The sequence below is a fragment of the Molossus molossus genome, unplaced genomic scaffold (assembly GCF_014108415.1).
Source record: "Molossus molossus isolate mMolMol1 unplaced genomic scaffold, mMolMol1.p scaffold_m16_p_18, whole genome shotgun sequence".
NCBI classification, from domain to species: Eukaryota; Metazoa; Chordata; class Mammalia; order Chiroptera; family Molossidae; genus Molossus; species Molossus molossus.
This window is the reverse complement of record NW_023425353.1, coordinates 27,608,099-27,631,675: the sequence shown is the minus strand read 5'-3', so window position 1 is coordinate 27,631,675 and position 23,577 is coordinate 27,608,099. Positions and strand designations below refer to the sequence as shown.

The following is a 23,577-nucleotide window of genomic DNA, read 5'->3' as shown; positions in this document are numbered from 1 at the left end:
TTCTTATAAAACTGAGACACCAGAGCCCCCTTGCACCTTCCACTGAGCAAGGACACAGTGAGCAGGAAGTGGTCTTTACCAGAACATGACCATGTTGGCACCTTGATCTTGGACTTTCCAGCCACCAGAACTGTGAAAAACAAATTTATGTTGTTTATAAGCCACCCAGTCCGTGGTATTTTGTTAGAGCAGCCAAAAATGGACTAAGACACCATGTACAACACGTCGAATAGAGGCCCTAAAGAAGATAAATTCTAAGACCTGGTACCTGTGAATGTGACCCTTTTTGGAAAAAGGATCTTTGCAAATGAAGTTAAGGATCTCCAGATGAGATCATCCTGAATTAATGGCAGGGTCCTAAAACCAATCACACTTGTTCTTACAAGAGACAGGAGGAGGAGAAAGAAACACAGGGAGGAATACAGGGTGGGGCAAAAGTAGGGTTACAGCTGGTTCTTTTGAAAAACAATAAAAATGTAAGAACTCTGTATTTTGTGCACTCACAACTATAAACTTACTTTGCCCCACCCTGTCCCTTATCTAACATATCAGCAAGTCTAAACATATCCACCTCTCACTACCTACACACCACTATCCTGGTTCAAACCAGTCATATCTTGCCTGGACTATTGCAATAGTCTAACTGGTCTCCCTATTTTCACCTCTGCCTCCTCTTTCAATATATTCTCAATGGATCAGCCAGAGCAATCCTTTCAGAATATCAATCAGTTCATATCACTACTCTGATCAAAACTCCTGTCTCATCCATAACAAAAAGCCTAGTCCATCCAATGACCTACGAAGCCCTAGACAATTTGCCCCTCATCCTGCCCCTGTGCCCTTGTTTCCAGTATTCTCCCTAATTTGCTCTTCTCATTCAGCCACTCCTCACTGTTCTTTGAACAAGGTAGACATGCTTCAGCCTTAGAACCTTTCAAGAGACTCTTTCCTCCATTTAGAATGTTCATTCACATCATGGCTTGCTGCCTCATCTCTAGGTCTTTGCTCAAATGTTACTATGGTCTCCCACACTAAAACTGCAACTTCTTCACTTCCTGTCCCCCATTTGTGAGCATATTTCACTCCCGAGCCCTAGCTCACCATTTAATATGTTTTTTCCTTAATTTATTGATTTTTGTTTATTATTCTTATTTTCCTTCATTAAAATGTCTGCTGTGTGAGGGCTGGGATTCTGCCTGATTTGTTTCATGCTGTACACCAAGCAACCAGAAAAGGCCTATCATATTAATCTTTAACTAAATGAATGAATGATCACAGAAGATAAGTCAATCTCAGCACCAGAAACAGGATTTCTAGGCTAGGACACTGCTCAGCTTAGTAACAAAAAGTCCACTGCACCATGGCTGTGCTCATCTCTGCATCTTCAAAGACCAGCATGATGCCTGAGAGAAGGAATAGACTCTGAGTGTCCTCAGGACCCTAAGACTACATTCTTAGGGGGAAGGGGGAGGCTCTGTAGGCAAAGACCAAAGCGAATCAACGCAGGCACCAGGATCATGCCCAAACTCAAAGCACTTACCCCATTCCCTGTTTGAAAGCTTCGATCAACTCGTTCTTTTTATCCTGATCTTCTACCCAATACACACTTGGAATTACAAACTCTGATATTACACGGCATTCTGGACAAGACCTGAAATTAGAATCAGATTAGTATGGAACAGATTAAATTACAAATCCTGTGCCCACTACACCACTAAACCCCTTTATCAAATGTATGACCATTCTAGATATTTCCTAGCCAATATATTTACAATTAAAAACATGTTTTTCTCAACAATAAAAAGATCAATCAATTTAAAAATGGGTAAAGGATTTGAACAGGCATTTCTCCAAAATGGCCAAAAAGCATAGAAAAAGATATACAATATCATGTTATCAGGGAAATGCAAATCAAAGCCACAATAAAATATCACTTTACACCTAGTGGAATGGCTAAAATCAGAAATAAAGACAGTAACAGTGTTAATGAGTATGTGGAGAAACTGGAATCCTCACACATTGCTGGTATATTGCAGAATGGTTTAGGCACTTTGGAAAACAGTCTAGCAGTTTCTGAAAATGTTAAATATAGAGTTACCATGACTCAACAACTCTACGCAGTATCTGCCCAAGAGAAATGAAAACATGGATCTACACAAAAACATGTACACTTTTATAGCAGCATCACTCATAATAACCAGAGGGTATAAACAACCCATTGTCCATCGACTGATGAATAAACAAAATGTGGATATCCATATAATGCAATATCGGGCCATAGAAAGGAATAAAGCACTGGTACATGCTATAACATGACTGAACTCTGAAGATACCATGTTAAATACTGGAACATCCCATTTACATGAAATGTCTGGAATAGACAAATCCACAGAACAGAAAGTAAGTTCATGGCTGCCTGGGGCTGGAAGTAAAGAGGGGATGGGCAATGATAGCAAATAGAGGTTTCTCTTTGAGATAACGGAAATGTTAAAAAATTAGATTGTGGTAATGGTTGTAGAAACTCTGCGAATATACTAAAAACCACTAAACTGAACACTTTTATCTCAATAAAGCTGTTATTTTACCACACAAATGTGTAACTTTAGGCAAGTTATTTGAGCTCATCATACTGTTTCCTTATCTGTAAAATGAGGATGATCGTAGGGTCTCTGAGAGAAGTATAAGTTAATGTGTGTGAATAGTTTCTAAAACAGTACACAGCACGCAACAACTTCTCAATATAAGTTAGTCGTCCCCCACCCCTGCCCCCCGAATGTAAGAATCCTGTGTTGTTACATATCGGTTATATCTTAATACAGCCTTGGGGAGGGGCTCTGTTGGCTCCACATTCCGTGTTATCAGACATGTGAAATGTTTTACACACATTATTCCATTTAATCATCAAATAACGTATTTTACAGATGGGGAAAAAAATGAAGCTTAAAAAGGGCAATAGGCAATCAGCCTAAGGGCAGCCACCTGTAACTGTTAGTACTAGCATTAAACAGAGCAGTGCCATTAACCTTCTCACAGAGATGATCCCTGCTAAGTGTCCTTCCAACACCTTGAAGCACAGCAGGAATTGTTACCATATTTCAAAGGAAAAGGCACTTGGGCTCAGGAAGGGCAATGCTGTGCCCAAGGTCATACACCCAGGGGCCAGCTCTCACAACTTATCCTCTGCACTGAGATACCTCTGGAGGACAAGGGAGGGCTTAAGAGTGGATGGAAGAAAGTCCCAAATCAAACTTTCTCCCCCTCTTCTACAGCTAAGACTCCTTGCTGTACTTACTTAATGATTGGGTTCTCGAACTGCTTGGCACACCTCCACTGTCGGATGCAGGACAAGCAGTATGTGTGATTGCAGTTGGAGAGAATCCCAAATCTCCTCTCAGAAGCAGACGCCTTCTCGAGGATCACTTCCATGCAGATACTGCACACTTTGTCCTGACTTGCCTGGAAGGCAAAGGCCTTTTCCATCTCATGTTCAAATGTTGACATGCAGATCTGAAGTAGAGAGGGAAGAGGGAAACCTTCTTAGGTGCTGAGCTGCTGGGGAGTGGGAAGAGCCAGGGGGCAGCTGCCAGGCACACTGTCACAACCAAGACCAGGAAAGAATAGACTGTGGCCACTTTAGGATTCAGGACACACGACTCTCTCAGACCACAAAAAGGACTTCAAGCCATCACTGGCCCCCCAGTCCCTTGCTTTCCTCATATGATATGGTCACCTCCAATTTACTGTTGAGACCACGGAAGTCCCCAAAGGTTAGAGGATCAACAAGGGACCACAGAGTTCACAAGAACTGCCCCCCCCCCCCCCGGTCTCCTCTGGGCACCAGCTTTCCCCACCTTAAACCACACCAATACCAGAAATGCTGAATAACCCTTAACTTGAAACATTAGGCTGGTAGTTCAGAGTCAGCGGTAAGCAGCATCACTTCTTTTTTAAAAAGTTATTTATTTAATCCTCACCCGAGGATATTTTTTTCCATTTATCTTTAGACAGAGTGGGAGAGAGGGAAGAAGAGGGGGAGGGAGAAGGAGGGGGGGGACTGGTTGCCATCCATACGACCCCAACTGGGGCTGGGGACAAACTGCAACCGAGGCACATGCCCTTGGCCTAAATCGAACTCGGGAGGCTCTGGTCTGCGGGCCGGCGCTCTAACCACTGAGCAAACTGGCCAGGGCTGCTTTGTGTTTTTTTGTTGTTAATCCTTACTACAGGATATTTTGCCATTGATTTTTCGATAGACTGGGAGAGAGGGAAAGAGGGAGGCAGGGACAGACAGACAGAGACATCAACTGGTTGCCTCCCACATGACCCTGCCTGACCAGGGCCAGGGATCAAACCTGCAACCCAGGTACATGCCCTTGACCAGTAATCTAACCCACGACCCTCTGGTCCGCAGGCTGATGTTCTAACCGCTGAGCCAAACCAGCCAGGGCCAAATTATTTAATGGATTCATTTATTCAGTAAGCAGGTGATGTACAGTACTGTGTATCAGGCATTAGAATGAAAAGAATTCAAAGACCTAGGCTCTGCCTTTGGGAGTTCACAGTGGACACAGATATAAGATAAATCAACATGCACAGCACAAAGACCTCAGCATTCTTGGGTGAAGAAGGAAGCTCTAATTCTGTACTCACCTGAACACTCCCCTGGGAAGATAATGAAGGGAGACATTCTCAACCCCTACATACCGGACCTCCTCCTCGGTTCTACACTGTAGCTGGGGGTTCCTCTCCTTCTCTCTTACCCATCTTCAGAGCCCTGAACTAAGCACAGGGCCCACTGTGAGGCGGTGCCTCTTAAACACTGGGGCCTAATGACCTGAAAGGCCTCTTCCAATACTTGGCTGCTCAGATTCTATGACTTGGGCTCTTCAAATTCTCCAGAACTCAGCCTGGCTAGACTGCAGCCACAATAAGGGAAGAAGAGTGTGTGTGTTATGTGACAGACAGACACACACATTCTAGGCTCCTGAGCTAGATTCTCTGAACTTTGCATAACTTTGTTTCTCCTTTTTTCTCTCCTGATGTCTCTTTTTTCTTTATTCTAAATAATCGAGAATAGTCACTCTGGCCGGTTTGGCTCAGTGGTTAGTGTGTTGGCCAGAAGACTGAAGGGTCATGGGTTCAATTCCGGTCAAGGGCATGAGCCTGGGTTGCAGGTTCAATTCTCGTTCTGGTTGGGGTCATGTGGAAGGCAACCAATCGATGTTTCTCTCTCACACTGGTCTCTCGCTCTCTCTCTCCCACTTAAAAAAAAATTGTCAAATGACAATAAGAAAAAGAACTTGAAAATAGGGTGTGTGTGTGTGTGTGTATAAATAAATAAATAAATAAATAAATAAATAAATAAATAAATAAATATAAAAATAAAAATAAATAAATATATGTGCCAGGTACATAATGCAGGTATTACTGGTAGATAGATGCTTGCAGAAATACCAACAATTTTGTCACTTAGTGCATTTCAAATTTCTTTCTTTTTAATCCTCACCCAAGGACATTTTCCCATTTATCTTCAGAAAGATTGGGAGGGAGAAATGGAGGGAGAGAAGTGGGGAGGGAGAGAGAGCCCTGGCCAGTTTGGATCAGCGGTTAGAGCATCGGCCTGTGGACCAGAGAGTCCCAGGTTTGGTTCTCGCTAAGGGCACGTACCTCGGTTGCAGTTTGTCCCCGGCCTCAGTTGGGGTTGTGTGGGTCGCAGCCATTCAATATGTCTCTCTCATGTCTATGTTTCTCTCGCTCTCTTCCTCCCTCTCTCCCTCCCGCTCTATCTGAAGATAAATGCAAAAATGTCCTCGCATAAGGATAAAAAAAAAAAGAGAGAGAGAGAGAAACATCAATGTGAGAAAAACACATAGATTGGTTGCCTCCCACACAACCCTGAAAGAGCCAGGGATGAAACCACACTGAGTTACGTGCCCCTGACTGGAACCAAACCCACAACCCTTCGGTCTGCTGGCCAACGCTCCAACTGCTGAGCCAAACCTACCAGGGCTATTTCAAATTTCTTAAAACAAGTTCATAAAGGCTTGTGACTTTACCTTCTCGTGAGCTTTCCTTTGCTCTGGGTCAAAGGGGTGCAGGACTTGTAACCTACAGATTTCACACATTTCCCCATGCAGGTAGACACAAGCATCCCCAAATCGGCACTCCCCAGCGGCCGCATAGGGGCACAGCTGCTGCTCGCTGCTGTAGGAACTGCTGGCTTCCAAGTGATCGAGGCCACTTCTGATTGCATCCAGGTAAGAATGCGGCTTCATCTCTGGACTACTCTGGGTGTCACTGCTTCCCGGATTACTCACCACACTGGGGCAAGCCTTTTCTTCAGCCATGCCAGAGAGATCTTAATACAAAACACACAGCAAACACACAAATGAAAACTGGCCCAACCATTCTGGTAAAGCAGCTAGTCAAAACCTAACAGATTAAGTAACTCTAACCTTGGGAATTTCACTCTTGGGAACATATAGGAAAAAATAAGCCAAGAGGGAAAAATAAAAGGAACAGCATAAAATGTTCATAGTGACATTAACTGAGAAACATAACTGGCAACATAGGGAAATAGCAAAAACCATAATATATTTATACAAAAGAATACTGAAGTTTCTATTTAAAAATAGCAAGTATGGAAATGTCAACATTTGGACCAGTTAACACTAAAATATGTATATCAAAGTGTGTGTGTGTGTGTATAAAGTCAAAGGGAATTTAGAATGTGGTCGATAGTATACAGGGTTTCCTTTATACCAGTAAAGTTATCTATCATTTTAAATCCAACTAGAATTATGAAAATCTGGAGTCTTGGGGTCCTGAGGTCAATGTTAAATTGTCCTATGGTCTCCCCTTACATCTGGAGCCCTTCCCATCACACACACACTGCCTTTTTAGAGGGGACATACTTAACTAGATCAATTACTTGGTTGCTTAGGATGAAATCTGTCTATCTTATGTCTCACAATTCCGAGATCTAGAAATTCCTTCACCTGCTGAGGACCAGCCAACAAAAACAACTTTTATCATTTGTAGCCTTCTTCCTCCCCAAATCCTGTTCCAGGATACAGACCACTCCCCAAACCCCAACATGCTATTATTACCAAAGCTGCAACCTAAAATGGCAAACACTGGCTCAGCATAAGAACTAAGAGTACAAACTGACCTAGAGGTAAAACAGCGATACATGCTCTTTATCAAAATATGTAGCTTTGAAATGAACAGTTTAGAACTGGGCAACCATCCTATGCAGATGGCAGTTACACGTTAACAAAAAAAAATCACTGTTTATATTTTGCTAGGCCAAACTAGGGGCTCAGCCCAGCCTTGGGCACAAGGCCAAATGCACCATCTGAATACTCTAGCCAAATGAAGCCCATTCTCAGGACAGATATGGTGTCTCTACATTCAGAGAGGATGGAAGGGTACTAGGTTAGCAGTCCTTTTGTCAAGAGAAGACCAGAAAGAAACATGAAGAACAAGACAAAACTGCTTTTCAAAAAGAGGCAACAAAAGGATTCTGCTCACTCACTTCGGTCTCTAAGTACCAATGTTCTTTTCTCACGTTTCCCAGGTTCATGTAAGTTAGTTTTCACAATAGGTGCAGTGAGGTCGGAAGGAGGGTGAGGACTGTGGAAGCCCGGGGAGGGCACACTGTGGGGCACGGAGCCCACAGCACCACCAGCTGCAGCAGAGGGCCTTGTGTGATCATATCTAAACAAAACACACAGCAGATTATGGACACACTACAAGCACGTGTCTCCCACACTGCCCAGACATGGAATGTCCTTCCTTCCACTCCATTTGCAAAGGTGGAAAATGAAACAATTCTTTCCCCACATTTTAATTGATAAAAGGCTTTTATCGATTAGTAAGAACTAGTGCTACATTGCTGTCTATCACCTACATTTAAGTGTCCTTATAGGACTTCAGTGAGACAGACATACTTCCCAGACCACACAAAGAAACCCTAAAAATTCCAGACAGATGTCGAACTGAAATCTGACACCCAATCCAGCGTTCTTTCGGGCAGGAGTCCCCACAATGTTAATAATGGCCAATGTAACAGCTGGAGACCAGCCTTTCTTGGGCTGTCTCTCTGGGGCACCTACCGGCAGGGGTAGGGGCAAGGTGGACCAACTTCCATTATCACCTAGGTAGCCACAGGAAGAATTGAAGGGGGCTTTGCAGCCCATGAAAGAACAAAGCAGCTCTTTATTACAAAAGGACAGAAACAGGTTTTTGAAATATTTCCCTGTTTAGAAGTTATTACGTTGCCTACAGATGTCAGTGGTAAAAAGGAAGACTCTATGCACATAAATGTTCATTGCACGGGTACCCATAGCAAAAAACTGAAAGCTGCTTACATTTCTAATGGAGGCATAGTTAATAAAATGATGGTCTGTTAAGATTATAAAACATTATAAAATAGCAGCACAGGAAAAAGCTTATGACATGTTAACTGTGGGCAGGGGAGCAAGGTATAAAATCATATATATATACCTTGAGGGCATTTTATAACTAGAGACTCATAAGAATGAGGCCTGAAAAGTGATTCTGAAGATTAGTGTTTGGGTACTAAAAATAAGGTTTCAAAATTATTTACCATGCTTTTTGTAATGTCATATTACTTTTAAATTTAAAATTTGCCCTCAAGACCCATGCTCCAAATGAAGGATCCAAATCCCTGATAGTATTCAACTCAGTGTAATGGTTGGGGGCAGTAGCGGGGTTCTTGCCTGCAACGAGTTCCATAGGCGCAGTAGCCCTTCTGATAGTACTTGCAGATGGTGGATGGCTTGCTATTGGCCAAGTCATGTGAGAACAGACATTGGTTTCCTTCCCGACACACACCATGCATAAAATACCTGGAAAGACAAGCAGAGGCATAGAACTTTTAGAAGCACATCTTGCTATATAAAGTCACTATATATATATATATATATATATATATATATATATATATATATATATATATATTTTTAATCCTCACCCAAGGACATTTTTTTCCATTTTTTGTTCAGATAGAGTGGGAGGGAGGGAGAGAGAGAGAAACATTGACGTGAAAGGGACACATCGAGTGGCTGCCACCCGCATGACCAACCAGGGCTGGGGATAAGCTGCAACCGAGGTACACTCCCTTAGTGGGAACTGAACCTGGGTCTCTCTGGACTGCAGGCCGATGCTCTAACCGCTGAGCCAAATGGGCCAGGGCAAGTCACCATATTTTTAAACCTAGTATACAACTATCTATTATGCATATATTATGTATCAAGGCTCTATTTGGCACTGCTTGATTCTATAACACAGTGATTTTTAGATGCACCACAACTGATTCAATGACAACTATTCTGGAAGAACAATGACCCCATACATTTCTATTGTAAGATATATCCCTTTGATTCAAGATACGTTACAGGTATAAAATGTGCAACTCACAATTGAGAAAATACTCTCTGAAAAACTGCTCCCTCTTTCTCACGGAGCTTACAGGATATGGCTGTAATGGAATCAAAGAGACCGGGGCCCAGGATCCAGCCTGCCCTATGAGCAAGTCACAAAACCAGCATCCCTGGGCCTTGCTACCTTTATCTATAAAAATGAAAATCACACTATCTACTTTACTGGGTTGTAGTGAGGCTCAAATAAGATAGTGTAGCGCATATATATATATATATATATATATATATATATATATAAAAGAATGTTCTGGGATGTCTAATTCTGGCACTGAAGGAGGCATTCTTATTCTGTCCATCTAGAGTAGAGACCTGGCTGAATACTCAGAGCAAACAGTAGAGACCCCAGAGGGGCATGCCTTGGTATTAATGGTAAACAAGTCCTAAAGTAAAGAGCATTTTAGATATACCTTATATAAGAAATAACCTACTGTTAACCAAAACACACTTTAATACTCTTTGAAAGACAATAAAATCCAAATACTCAGAAATACTCACAATGTTTGGCATCCAATAAAAAATTACTAGACATGCCAAAAGGCAAGCAAATGTGACTCGCCCAAAAACAGGAGAAAAGTTAGTAACAGGAATGACAGATAATGATATCGGCAGACAAGGACCTTTTAAAAAAAAGCTATTATAAATATGCTCAATATGTTGAAGGACTCAAAGGAAAACATGAATATAGAGAAAAATGGGTTACATAAAAATAACTAAATGAAACTTACAGAAATGAAAACTACAATATCTAAAATAAAAATTATATTGGATGAACTTAACAGTAGATTAGACACTACCAAAAAAGTCTCAGAAATCCTTGAAGACACAGCAATAGAAACTATCCAAACCAAAACACAAAGAGGAAGGAAGAAAGAACAGATTTTTGCTTCTAGCTATGAAGGAGCATGGATGGCACTTGCCCTTCAACATAAAAAAACTAAAGAACAGAACAAAACACATTAAACAGCTGTTTTCAGACATGGACAAAAGGCAACAGAATACTGGTTCTTGAAAGAAGGGAGACAAGGAAGGTGAGCCCCATATTCAGCTTGGCTTTCAGCCTGGATGTATATTCTGAACCTTTGTGCAGGGAGAACTCCTAGGAAAGCACAGCGGTCTTGCTGAGTTGAAGAGACAAGAGTTTGGAGTTCAAGGAGGCTGACAGCAACTCTTTGAAGTGCCCATTAACAGAATCACACATACATGATTAACTAATTCCTGATGAAAGGTGTAAAGGTAATTCAATGAGGGAAAGAACCGTCTTTTTAAAAAATTTTTTTATCCTCACCCAAGGACTTTTTGCATTTATCTTCAGATAGAGTGGGAGGAAGAGAGAGAGAGAAACATCAATGTGAGAGAAACACATCAAGTAGTTGCCACCCACATGACCCCAACCAGGGCCAGGGACAAACCGCAACCAAGGTGCGTGCCCTTAGCAGGAACCGAACCCGGGACTCTGGTCCATGGGCCGATGCTCCAACTGCTGAGCCAAATCGGCAGGGCGGAAAGAACAGTCTTTAACAAATCATGCTGGGAAGATGCTTGCTGCCTACCCTTCACAGCCTTGTTGACTGTGTCATAGCTTCTCTCCTGTTGTGACATGTATAGGAAGGACCCAGGGAGATCCAGGAAACCTAGAAATTGACTCAGTGGCCTTTGAGGATATGGCTGTGAACTTCACTCTGGAGAAGCAGGCTTTACTGGATCCTTCACAGAAGGAACGCTATAGAGAGGTTACGGGAGAAACTGTCAGGAACATGGCCTTAGTAGGGAAAAAAAAAACAAGACAGAAAGATCATAACATTGAAGATCAGTACAAAAACCAGACGTGAAAGCTAAGAAAATATATGGTAGAATCTGATAGGAAAGAGGATAGTCAATCTATAAAGAAAACTTCAGCCTTATTCCAAATTTCAACCTGAGCAAGAAAACTTCTAGAGTAAAACAACGGGAATATAGTATGTGTGCAAAAGTCTTTATACACCATTTACTCCATAATATGCATATCAGATGTCAAACTGGACACAAGCCTGAGTATCAGAATTATGAAGAGAAGCCATAAATGCAACGTACGTGGGAGAGTCTTCAGTTATCTCTAGTGTTTTGAAAAATATGAAAGAAATCACAATGGAGCCCTGGTCGGTTTGGCTCAGCTGTTAGAGCATCAGCCTTTGGACAGAAGGATTGCAGGTGCGATCCCCTGTCCCAGTGAGGGTCATGCAGGAGACAACAAATCAATGTGTCAATGTTCCTCTCTCTCTCCCTCCCTCCCTTCTTCTTTTGCTTTTGTTTTTTAATTGATTTTTTAGAGAGAGAGATAAACACTGACGTGAGAAACAATGATCAGCTGCCTCCTGCACACCCCTTATGGGGGATTGAGCCCGCAACCCAGGCATGTATCCTGGGACCTCTCAGTCTATGGGACGACACTCAATCCACTGAGCCACACCGGCCGGGCCCTTCCTTCCACTCTATCTAAAAATCAGTAGAAAAATATCCTCAGGAGAGGATTAACAACATCATCAAAATTAATAAAATAAAATAAAAAATAAATCACAATGGAGAGAAAAACCTATAAATGTGGGTAAACTTTTAGTTCTTCAACTTCACTTCAAATACATGAAAGAACCTACAATGGAGAGAAACTCTATCATTGTAAACAATCTGGAAAAGCCTATAGATATCATCAAAGTTTTCAAACACATGGGACCCACATAGGAGAGAAACATTTATGAATGTAAAAAGTGTAGTAAAATCTTCAGTTTCTCAGTTCTCTTTGAATACCTGAAAAAACTCACACTGCAGAGAACCGTATGAATATCATAAGTGACTATACTGAGGCGATGCCCTATAGTCTTTCCTTTTCTCATTTGTTTGTTTTAAATCCTCACCTGAGGATACTTTTCCATTTAGAGTGAGAGAGAGAGGGGGGGAGGGCAGGTGGGGGAAAGAGTGAAAGAGAAAGAGAGATGTGAGAGAGACACATCGACTGGTTGCCTCCTGTACGACACCAACCAGGGCCAGGGATCAAATCGCAATGGAGGTATGTGCCCCTGACAGGAATTGAACCCATGACTCTTTGGTCCACAGGCTGGTGCTCCAACCGCTGAGCCAAACTGGCCAGGGCTTTCTTTTTTAAATTATGTATTTTTAATTGATTTTAAAGAGAGAGGAAGGGAGAGAGAGATAGAAACATTGATTAAAGAGAACATCAATCTGGCCACCTCCTGCAAGGCCCCTACTGGGGGTTTGGCCCACAACTTAGGCATGTGCCCTGACCAGGAATCGAACCAGTGACTCTTGGTGCATGGGTCGATGCTCAACCACTAAGCCACACCGGTCAGGCCTATAGAGTCTTTTCCAGGTGATCAGCTAGTCTCTTCCTAGGCAACACCCCCTTGGAGGGGGGTCTTCCTCTAGATTAGACTGTACAGTAACTTGCTATAAGTCTGCTGTAGGTAAAGAAAAGGAGAGAAAGCTAGGAGGAAAGAAGGGAGGGAAATGGGGGAGGAAGGGAGAAAGGAAATGGCACAGAGTCCCACAAACTAAGGGTATTCTTTGTTAGAAACCTAAGAGGAATCTGGTCAAGATGACAGAGTAGGTAAATGTGTGATCACCTCCTCCCATGACCACATTAAAATTACAACTAAATTATGGAACAATCATCATTGAGAACCAGCTGAAGAGTAGCTGAACAAAAGTCTTTTAACTAAGGATATACAGAAGAAGTCACAACAAGACAAGCAGGAGGGGTGGAGACACAACACAGGTAGATCTCACAACCATGGTGTGGCAATTAAGTATCAGGAGGGATATCTTGGTTGTGGAAGTCCCCCCTGAGGAGCAAGGGGTCAAAGCTCCACACCAGGCTCCCCAGGTGGACATCAGTGCTGGGAAGAGGTGTTCCCATAACATCTGGCTGTGAAAACCAGCAGGGATTGTGTCCAAGTGAGACAGAGGCTGCTGGAAATCTAGGAGCTCCATGCAGTGACTCACTCATTCACTCACAGTCATTCTAAGCCCCAGTGCAGGGGCAGCAGATCTTAAAGCACCAAGGATATATGAGGAGAAACTAAATAGACGAGAGAGCAGGGGTCAGGATAGCTCTCTCCCTGATGGAAGTGCTGACAAGCGCCATTCTTTCTTTGTTGAACTCTTCTCCCACCCAGTCAGGCGACAAATCTGAGTTCTCCATTAACCTGGCTAATACCTTTTGTCCTTCCCTGGTAATTTCCTGAGACCCTGACCCACCCCCCAATTCACACACCCAGTCCCAGACACTTCCAGCATCTTTTCCACAAAAGTAGCCTGCCTCAACTTGCACTGTGGATTTTCCTAAAACCTTTCAAAGGTCCCCAAACCCCAAACAAGCAGCAGTTGGCTTTGGTGTGCCCTGTATCTCTTGCCAAGCAGCCCCAAGCCCAGCACAAGTGGTGACTGACTCAACTTTCATTGTAATTCCCATCAGATGACCCCAAGCCTGGCAAAAACATCAGCCAGTCTTGGCTTGGAACATGCTGCAACTGGCACAAATGGTGGCTAGCCTTGAGACAGGATAGTTAGATGTTAGGATAATTTTTTTGACAAGTGGGAAAAGGGAAACTGAGGCAGAGGTTAGACAAATGGGGCCAAACAATTTAAGCAATTTATAGCCAGAGAGTAAATCACAAGATCTCATCTTCCCTAACCAAGGACACTTGAGACAAAATGGTTTTACACCTCTCCTCCCTAACCAGAGTAAATAGGTTAAATCACTCTGGTCAGGAGATATATAACAGAGACCCAATTAGTGCATTTGTGCCAGCCAAACCCAAAGACAGATAAAGTCAAGGGAATTAATAAATAATAGCAACAAAAACAATTAGAATCAAATAAATTCATGATAGAGGTAAAGCTGACCAGAAAATGATTCTGATCCCTTATATGCTCATTTCGGCATATCTGCATATTTTAAAGAACACACCTGGAAAACTGATGAATAGTCTGCTGAAACCCTCCTCTAGGATTCCTGCCTTTAGAAAACAGGTAAGAACTCTCGAAACAAAGAATCCAGCGAGTTCTCCTTGGAGCATGCCTGCACCCCCTCTTCTCCGATATGAACTTTTACTTTCTTTCTCCTAAACTCTAAGGGTCTCCACAAGACTTGCAACAGGGGAGCAGTGGGCAGCAGCAGCTCATCCTGAGCTAACCTCCTGAACTTGTCTCCAAGGCACCCTTTTCTGTGACTTTTCAGTGAGCTAACAGCAGCCCCACCATGGCACACTCTGTCACTGTGACTTTCACTTCTCAGTGAGTCCATGCAGCCCAATGTGGCTCACTTCTTTCCTATAACATTTCTAGAGGGCCAAAGCAGAGCACTAACCTAGGCTCACTTCTATTGTTTCCGCTATCTTAAGCCCTTCCTTTGTTTCACTGTCTCTGGTTTTAACAAACGTACTCTCAAAATTATCTGGACTTGTGTTGTGAAATCTTTCCTTCATGAACTGAAGAACCCACACACTACTGGCTGGCCTGAGGCAGACCCACCTGGGCCCGGTCCCTTTCCAGTGACAGCCTCAGTTCACATCAGTGTACACCAAAGTGTCCAAAGCCCAACACAAGTGGCAGCTGGTTATCAGTTCACAACATAAACTCTTCCAAGTGCTTTCAAACCAAACACAAGTGGCAGCTGCCCTTGACCTGCACTGGAGCCCCTCCCATGAGGCCCCAGACCAACACTCCCAGTGGCTGGCTTCACACCACTCCAGGGTACCACCCAAGAAACTCCACAAAGGAAACACCTGAAGGGCAGACTTGGCTGGTAAAATAGCCTGCTAAAATAACTCTCAATCCATGGGGTCATCCAAGGGCTGAAAGATCATCTGCTACAGCCACTGCGAGAGCCAGTCAGGCTGAGGGTCAATCCACCCACAGACATGCCAATAGCAACCAAGACTCAATTACAACAGAAGGGCGTGCGCGCGCGTGTGCGCACACACACACGGGATACCACTAGAGCACCAGGCTCAGGTGAACAAAGAGACTGCACCACTGGACCCCACAGGACACCTAGTATATAAGGCCACTATGCCAAGACCAGAAGACACAGGTCTAATATAATAGAAACAAACACAGGGAGTCAGCCAAAATGAAAAAACAAAGAAACATGTCCCAAATGAAAGAATAGAACAAAACTCCAGGAAAAAAACTAAACAAAATGGAGCAAGCAATCTACAAGATACAAAGTTCAAAACACGGGTTATAAGAATGTTCAATAAGCCCTGGCTGGTTTGTCCCAGCAGTTAGAGCATCAGCCCATGGACCAGAGAGTCCGGGTTCAGTTCTCGCTAAGGGCGTGTACCTTGGCTACAGTTTGTCCCTGGTCCCGGTAGGGGTTGTACGGGTGGCAACAAGTCAATGTCTCTCTTACATCGAAGTTTCTCTCTCTCTCTCTCTCTCTCCCTCCCTCTCTATATGAAGATAAATGCAAAAAAATGTCCTCGGGTAAGGATTAAAAAAAGAATGCGCAATAAATTTTGGGGAAGAACAGATTAACTCAGTGAAAACTTCAACAAAAGAAAGAAAATGGAGGGAAAAAGTCGATAGAAAAGGTGAGAACAAACCAGTAGATTTGAATAAAATAACTGAAACAAAGAATCCATTAGGGAAACAACAGCAGATTAGATGAAACACAGGATTTAATCAATTAACTGGAAGACGAGATAGCAGAAAACACCCAATCATAACAACAAAAAGAAAAAAATTTTAAAGAATGAAGATACTGCCCTGGCTTGTGTGGCTCAATGATTACAGCATCAGCCTACACAACAAAGGATCACAGGTTCAATACCCAGCTGATCCCTGGCCTTGGGTGGGAGGCAACCAATTGATGTGTCTCTCTCATTTCGATGTTTCTCTCTTTCCCTCTTTCTTCCCCCACCCCACTTCCACTCTCTCTAAAAATAAATGAAAAATATATCTCTGGGTGAGGATTAACAACAACAACAACAACAACAACATAATGAAGATAGTTTAATGGACATCTGGGGCGATATCAAGCGAAACAACATTCACACATAAGGGTACCAGAAGGAAAAGACAGAGAGCAAGGGACTGAAACCCTATTTGAAGAAATAATAACTGAAAACTTCTCTAATCTGGAAATAAACATATAAGTCCAGGAAGTGCAGAGTCCCAAACAAGATGAACCCAAAGAGAAAATCTTAAAAGTTCCAAGAGAAAAGCAGTTGGTGACATACAAGGGACCTCCCATTAGATTGCCAGCTAATTTCTCAACAGAAACTTTGCAGGCCAGAAGGGACTGGCACAAAATAGTTCAAAGTGATTAAAAGCAAGGACCTACAACCAAGATTACTCTACCCAGCAATTTAGAATTGAACTTCGCAGACAAGAAAAAGCTACAGGAGTTGATTACTATAAACCTGTATTTCAAGGAATGTTCAAGGGACTTCTTTAAGATACAAAATACAAATTAAAAATACAGAAAAGAAACTTCTCAAAGGCAAACAATAAAAGCAGTGAATCAGCCAACATTCCAAACACAACACTAGAGAGTCATCAACACACAAGAGAGCAAGAGAATAAAAACAGAGAACTACAAAAACAATCATAAAAACAATAAAATATCAATAACTATATACTCATCAATAATTACTTTAAATGTAAACGGACTAAAGGCTTAATCATAGGATGTCTAACCTCCTACTAAACAATGAATGAATGGATTAACAATGAGATTAGGAAGTAAATCAAAACATAGCATGAGACAAATGAAAATACAACAACCCCCATCTATGGGACACAACAAAGCAGCCCTAAAAGGGAAATTCATAGTAATACAGGCCTACCTCAGGAAGCAAAAAGAAATCTCAAACAGTCTAACCTTACACCTAAATGAACTAGAAAAAGAACAAACAAAACACAAAGTGAGTAAAAGGAAGAAAATAATAAAGATCAGAGCAGGAATAAACCAAACAGAGTCTAAAAAAGTACCAAAACCCAAAACAAAAGGTCAATGAAACCAAGAGCTGGTCCTTTAAAAAGTTAAACAAAGTTCATAAACCTTTAGCCAGACTAATCAAGAAAAAAAGAAAGAAGGTCCAATAAATTCAGATGTGAAAGAGAAGTGACAACCAACACCAGAGAAATGGGATTATAAGAAAATACTAGAAACAATTATATGTCAACAAATTGGACAACCTGAAAGAATTAGATAAATTCCTAGAAATACACAATCATCCAAAACTAAATCAAACCAGAGATAAAAACAAAAAACAAAACTCCCAAGAAACAAAAGTCTTGGACTACATGGCTTTACAGGTGAATTTTACCAAACAGTCCAAGAAAAATTAATATCTATCCTTCTTAAACTATTCCAAAAAACTGAAAAGGAGGGAAGGGTCCCACACTCATTTTAAAGGGCCAGTATTACTCTGATACCAAAAGCAGACAATGACACTGCCAAAAAAAAAAAAAAGAGGAGAGAAAATTATAGATCTATAGCCCTGATAAATAATAGATGTAAAAATCCTCAACAAAATATAAAACAAATTCAGTAACACTTTAAAAAGATCATACATGGGGGAAGTGGGGAAAATAAACCAAAGAACTTATATACACATATGCATAACCAATGGATATAGACAACAATCCTGGGGGTGGGGGTCAGGAACAGGGTATTTATGGGGGGAAAAGGAGAAACATCTGTAACAAAAATAATTAATACAATAAAATAAAAAGATCATACACCATGATTAAGTGGGATTTAGTCCTGGATGCAAGATTGGTTTAATATCCATGAGTCAACGCGATATACCACATAGTCAAAATGAAGGACAAAAATAATTGATCGTGTTGATATAGAAAAACATTCGACAAAATCAAATATACATTTATGATTAAAAAAAGCTCACCCAAGTGGATATAAAAGGAACACACCTCCAACATAATAAAGGCCATATATAACAAACCCATAGTTAACATCACACTCAAAGGTGAACAGCTGAAAGCTTTATCTTTAGGATCAGAAGCAAGACAAGGATGTCCATTTTCACCACTCTTATTCAAAATAGTCGTGGAAGTACTAGCCAGAGCAATCATACAAAAACAAAAGAAATAAATAAAAGGCATACAAATAGGAAAGAAAGAAGTAAAACTGTTATTATTTGTGAATAACATACTATAAGAGGGAAGCCTAAAGATTCCGTGCCCACCCCCAAAAAAACAGAGTAAGTGAATTTAGTAAAGTAGCAGGATACAAAATTAATATTCAGAAATTGGTTCCATTTTTATACATGAATAGCAAGCCATCAGAAAAGAGAAATTTTAAAAATCCTATTTACAATCACAAAGAATAAAATACTTAGAAATAAATTTAACCAAGGAGGTAAAAGACCTGTAATTGGAAAAATATAACACATTAAGGGAACTAAAGAAGATACAAATAAATGGAAGGATATACCGTGCTAATGGGTAGGAAAAATTAACATCATAAAATGTCCTTACTACCTAAAGCAATCTACAGATTTAATGCAATGTCTACCAAAATACCAATGGCATCTTTCACAGAAGTAGAACAAATAATCCTAAAATTTATATAGAACCACAAAAGACACCGAATAACCAATGCAATCTTGAGTAAGAAGAACAAAGTTGGAAGTATCATCCTACCTGACTTCAAACTATATTTCAAGGCTAAAGTAATCAAAGTAGCATAGTACTGGCCTGGTCGGGTAGCTCAGTTTTGGTTGGAGTGTCTCCTCCATGCGCCAATGTTGTGGGTTCAATCCCCAGACAGGGCACATACAAGAATCAGCAAGGGAATACATGAATCAGTAGAACAGCGAATCAATGTTTCTCTCCCACTCTTAAAAAAAAAAAAAAAAAAAAGGCTGGCTGGTGTGGCTCAGTGATTGAGTGCCCTCCATGAACTGAGAGGTGGCCAGTTCAATTCCATCAGGATACATGCCCAGGTTATGGGCCCGATCCCCAGTGGGGGGTATGTAGGAGGCGGCCAATTGATGATCTCGCTCATAGATGTTTTTCTCTCTCTCCTCCTCTAACTTCCTCTCTCCCTAAAATCAATAAAGGGGAGAAAAAATGTTAAACTTCACTTAAAAAAAAAGGCATGGTACTGACATAAAAAACAGGCACATAGATCAATGAAACAGAATAAAGAGGCCAGAAATAAATCCACACCTATACAGTGAATCAATCTTTGACAAAGGAGGCAAGTATATACAATGGGGTAAAGGCAGTTTCTTTATAGATGTTGGAAAAACTGGATACATGCAAAAGAAAAAGAGACCACTTTTTTACACCATATACAAGAAGTTTAAAGTGGATTAAAAACGTAAATGTAACATCTGAAACCATAAAATTAGAAGAGAACATAGGCAGTAAACTCTTTAACATTGTTCTTACTACTACAGGGGTGGGCAAAAGCAGGTTTACAGTTGTTCATATGGAAAACAATAATTAATAAATAGTAATACAAGAATAAACTGTATTTTGTGTACTCACAACTTCAAACCTACTTTTTCCCACCCCTTTATTTTTTGGATATATCTCCTTGGGCAAGGGAAATAAAAGAAAATAAAAATGAACAAATGGTACTATATCAAACTAAAAAGGTTTTGCACAGCAAAGAAAACCATCAATGAAAAGACAACCTACTAAATGAGAGAAGATATTTGCCAATGAGACATCCAATAAGGGGTTAATATCCAAAATTATAAAGAACTCATGCAACTGAACACACAAAACACAAAAAAAACCCCAAACAATCTAATGTAAAAAAGGGCAGAGGACCTCAATACATACTTCTCCAAAGAGGACATATAGATGACCAATAGACATATGAAAAGATGTTCCACATCACTAACCATGAGGAAAATACAAATTAAAAAAAAAACAAACCACAATGACATATCCCCTTCATACCTATCAGAATGACTATCATCAGTAAATCATCAAACAAGTGGTGGCAAGGACGAGGAGAAAAGGGAACCCTTGTGTACTATTGGTGGGACTGACAATTGGTAGAGTCACTATGGAAACAGTATAAAGGTTCCTCAAAAAATTAAAAATAGAACCACCACATGACCCAGCAATTCCATTTCTGGGTATTTATCTGAAGGAATCCAAACACTGATTTGAAAAGGCATATGTACCCCTATAATCACTGCAGCATTATTTATAATAGCCAAGATATGGAAGCAACCTAAGTGTCCCTCAATAGACACATGGATCAAGAAGACTGGTACATATATATAATGGAATATTACTCAACCATAAAAATATAAATGAAATCTTGCCTGGCCAGTGTGGCTCAATGGATTGAGTGAGCATCATCCCATGTATTGAGAGGTCCCACTTCAATTCCCAGTCAGGGCACACGCCCAGGTTGCAGGCTCGATCCCCAGTGAGGGGCGTGCAGGAAGCAGCCAATTGATGTTTCTCTCTCACATCCATGTTTCTATCTATCTCTTCCAAAAATCAATAAAAATATTAAAAAATAAAATCTTGCCATTTGCAACGGACCTAGAGGGTATTAACGCTAAATGAAATAAGTCAGACAGAGAAAGACAAATATGATATGATTTCACATATGGAATGTAGAAAATAAAATAAACAAAACCAATAGATACAGAAAACAAATTGATGGTTGCCAGATGGGAGAGGGAGGGGAGATGTGTGAAAAGGTGAGGGGATTAAGAATAACAAATTGCCCTGGTCCATTTGGCTGGGCGGTTAGAGCATCAACCAGCAGGTAGAAGGGTTGTGGGTTCGATTCCCAGTCAAGGACATGTACCTGGGTTTCAGGTTTGATCCCTAGCCTCAGTTGGGGTCATGTGGGAGGCAACCAATCAATGTGTCTCTCTCAACATCGATGTTTCTCTCCCTCCCTCCCACTCCATCTGAACAAAATATCGAAAAATATCCTCGGGTGAGGATTAAAAAAAATAAAAATAAGGAAAAAGCAATTATAAAAAGTCACAGGAATGTAAAGTAGTAGGGAATATAGTCAATAATATTATAATAACTATGTATGACATCAGATAGGTACTAGACTTATCAGGGTGATCACTCTGTAAGTCATATAAATGTCTAATCACTATGTTGTATACCTGAAACTACTATAATACTGTATATCCACTGTAACTGAAAAATAAAAAAAACGCTTGAGATATATATATATGTATATACACACACACACACACACACACACACACACACACACATATATATATATATATATATATATAAAAGGCCTGTATCAAAGGGATCTTGCTATTCACAATGCTGACTTTATGTGTGCAGAAAAGAATTAACAGCAGATTTGAGCCTGCTATCAGAAAGGCATGCTTAACAAGGCTGGCTACTGCCTAGCATTTACTAGAATGTGGCTGGTAAATGGTTCTCTACAGTGATATAAAATTTCCTCTAAGTGATAAGACTGGCTCATTGTGTCTTAACTGTACAATGTAGCTTATGCTGAACATCTGCTTTCCTTCTGGGAGTCCAGAATTTGGGGAGATGCTACGTAGAGGGTGCCCAGTTTGGGCAATGGATCTCTAATGAGCTTCCCAGGACACATGTTGCTGCATTTTTGTTTTGGGGGGCAAAGTATGCTGTGTGACCTTTCATGAGAGTGAAGGTAGGAAGCCTGCACATAGGTTCCTCCAGATGCTGCCTGTTGTCTTTTCCCCTTGTGATCCAGCTGTGACTCTTTACTACATCACCGTAATATATCTTATCACTTAGAACAACTATATGCTGAGTCCTGTGGGTCTTTCTAGCCAATCTTCAGATGTAAGTGTGGTCCTGGGGATCCTGGATACACAAGTGTATTACAATACTAAACAATTTGACAATTCTTTCTGAAAAATGCTACTCAAAATCAAGATTGCAATACTATTTCAATCATCCTCAAATATGGTAATCTTCAATCTTTGAAGGTATAAAAGTTGTAAAAAAGTCAGTGTTAAGAGGCAACTCTAAATGACAAAGAGGTATCAGAATTAGTAAACTCAGATACTGGAAGAGAACAGGCTCAAAGTGGCTATATAAACATTCCACAACAATGAGATCTAACAAATACTTCATTAATGGTTTCTTTTGGAGAAACTAGACAAGATTTCCTGGGAAAAAAAACAAACAAACAAAAAACAGGGTAGGAGATGGTCAGAAGTCCTCTAGCAGATACTATCTGTTAACCAGACATGTAAGAAGAAAGATGTTTGCATTGGTTGTACATCGATGCCTTTCATAATTCTACCACCACATTCCATAAATCATATTCAGAAAATCTGCCTTTCAAATTGCATTCACTATTTCTTCCATTAAGAAAACAAATATTTAACCACCAACCAGAGCTTCTAGTTTTGCCACTTATAAGCTGGTGACTTCATGCAGCCATTTCACTTCTGTAAGTGACTGAGCTCAAATTTAAAGAGCTTCAAAAATAACTTTCAGACCATCATTGCCTTCAAGAAAGGTAAGTGTGAAACCAGTGTTATGTAAGAGGTGAAGCCAGCCCAGTCTTATTTTTATAGCATATATCACATTTCCATTCCCCAGTGACAAACACAAAACTACCTTGAACACATCCTGCCTGACCCCTGGGGCATCTTTGTCAACCACTTATAGCTACTCCTCCACATCTGTGTTATACTGAACTTAATCCGGGCCTCTCATATTATAAGTAGTGAATTTCCAACTGCCCACTCTTCCTGACGGCCAAACCATCCATCCCTTATATCTTGCTTAGAGACATGAATTGGGGGGAATATCTGGGGTAGGGAGGGGCACAGGTAATATGAGGGCTGGGAAGTATGTACCTGGAGACTCAAAAAGAGCAGGGAGATTATTTCTGGGGGACACTCCAAAGGGGTCTGTTATTCTGGGTGACCCCAAAAGACGGTTTCAGACAGTATAGCTATTATATGTTGCAAAGGATATTAAATCACTACTAGCCACAAAACCGCCACAGCTCTAGCAGTTGCTGAGGGCTGAAAAAACAACCAATCAGGTTTCTTGAAGGCCATTCAGTGGTGCCTGCCTGCAGTAAAACAATTTTGCAAATTCACCTCCAAGTATATGGGTAATTTGC

At 41.0% G+C, this 23,577-nt stretch overlaps 2 protein-coding genes across 4 annotated transcripts in view; one reads left to right on the top strand and one right to left on the bottom strand.

Moving 5' to 3' along the window:
* MKRN2 (makorin ring finger protein 2) overlaps nt 1–23,577 on the bottom strand; it is a 39,285-nt gene that overhangs the window by 11,316 nt on the left and 4,392 nt on the right. For all 3 annotated transcript variants that reach the window (XR_004960175.1, XR_004960176.1, XM_036267180.1), the window contains exons 2-6: nt 8,745–8,873; nt 7,538–7,719; nt 6,057–6,358; nt 3,293–3,507; nt 1,541–1,651 (exon numbers count right to left, since the gene is read on the bottom strand). Coding sequence is in view for 1 of the 3 variants with exons in the window: in XM_036267180.1 (XP_036123073.1) it covers nt 1,541–1,651; nt 3,293–3,507; nt 6,057–6,358; nt 7,538–7,719; nt 8,745–8,873 (939 nt within the window). In the remaining 2 variants the exon portion in view is untranslated. The remainder of the gene's footprint in view (nt 1–1,540; nt 1,652–3,292; nt 3,508–6,056; nt 6,359–7,537; nt 7,720–8,744; nt 8,874–23,577) is intronic.
* Nucleotides 9,995–12,182, top strand: LOC118633479 (zinc finger protein 124-like). Its single transcript, XM_036267421.1, is given in 3 exon segments — nt 9,995–10,004; nt 11,073–11,304; nt 12,080–12,182. Coding segments are annotated over 3 exon segments (345 nt in total).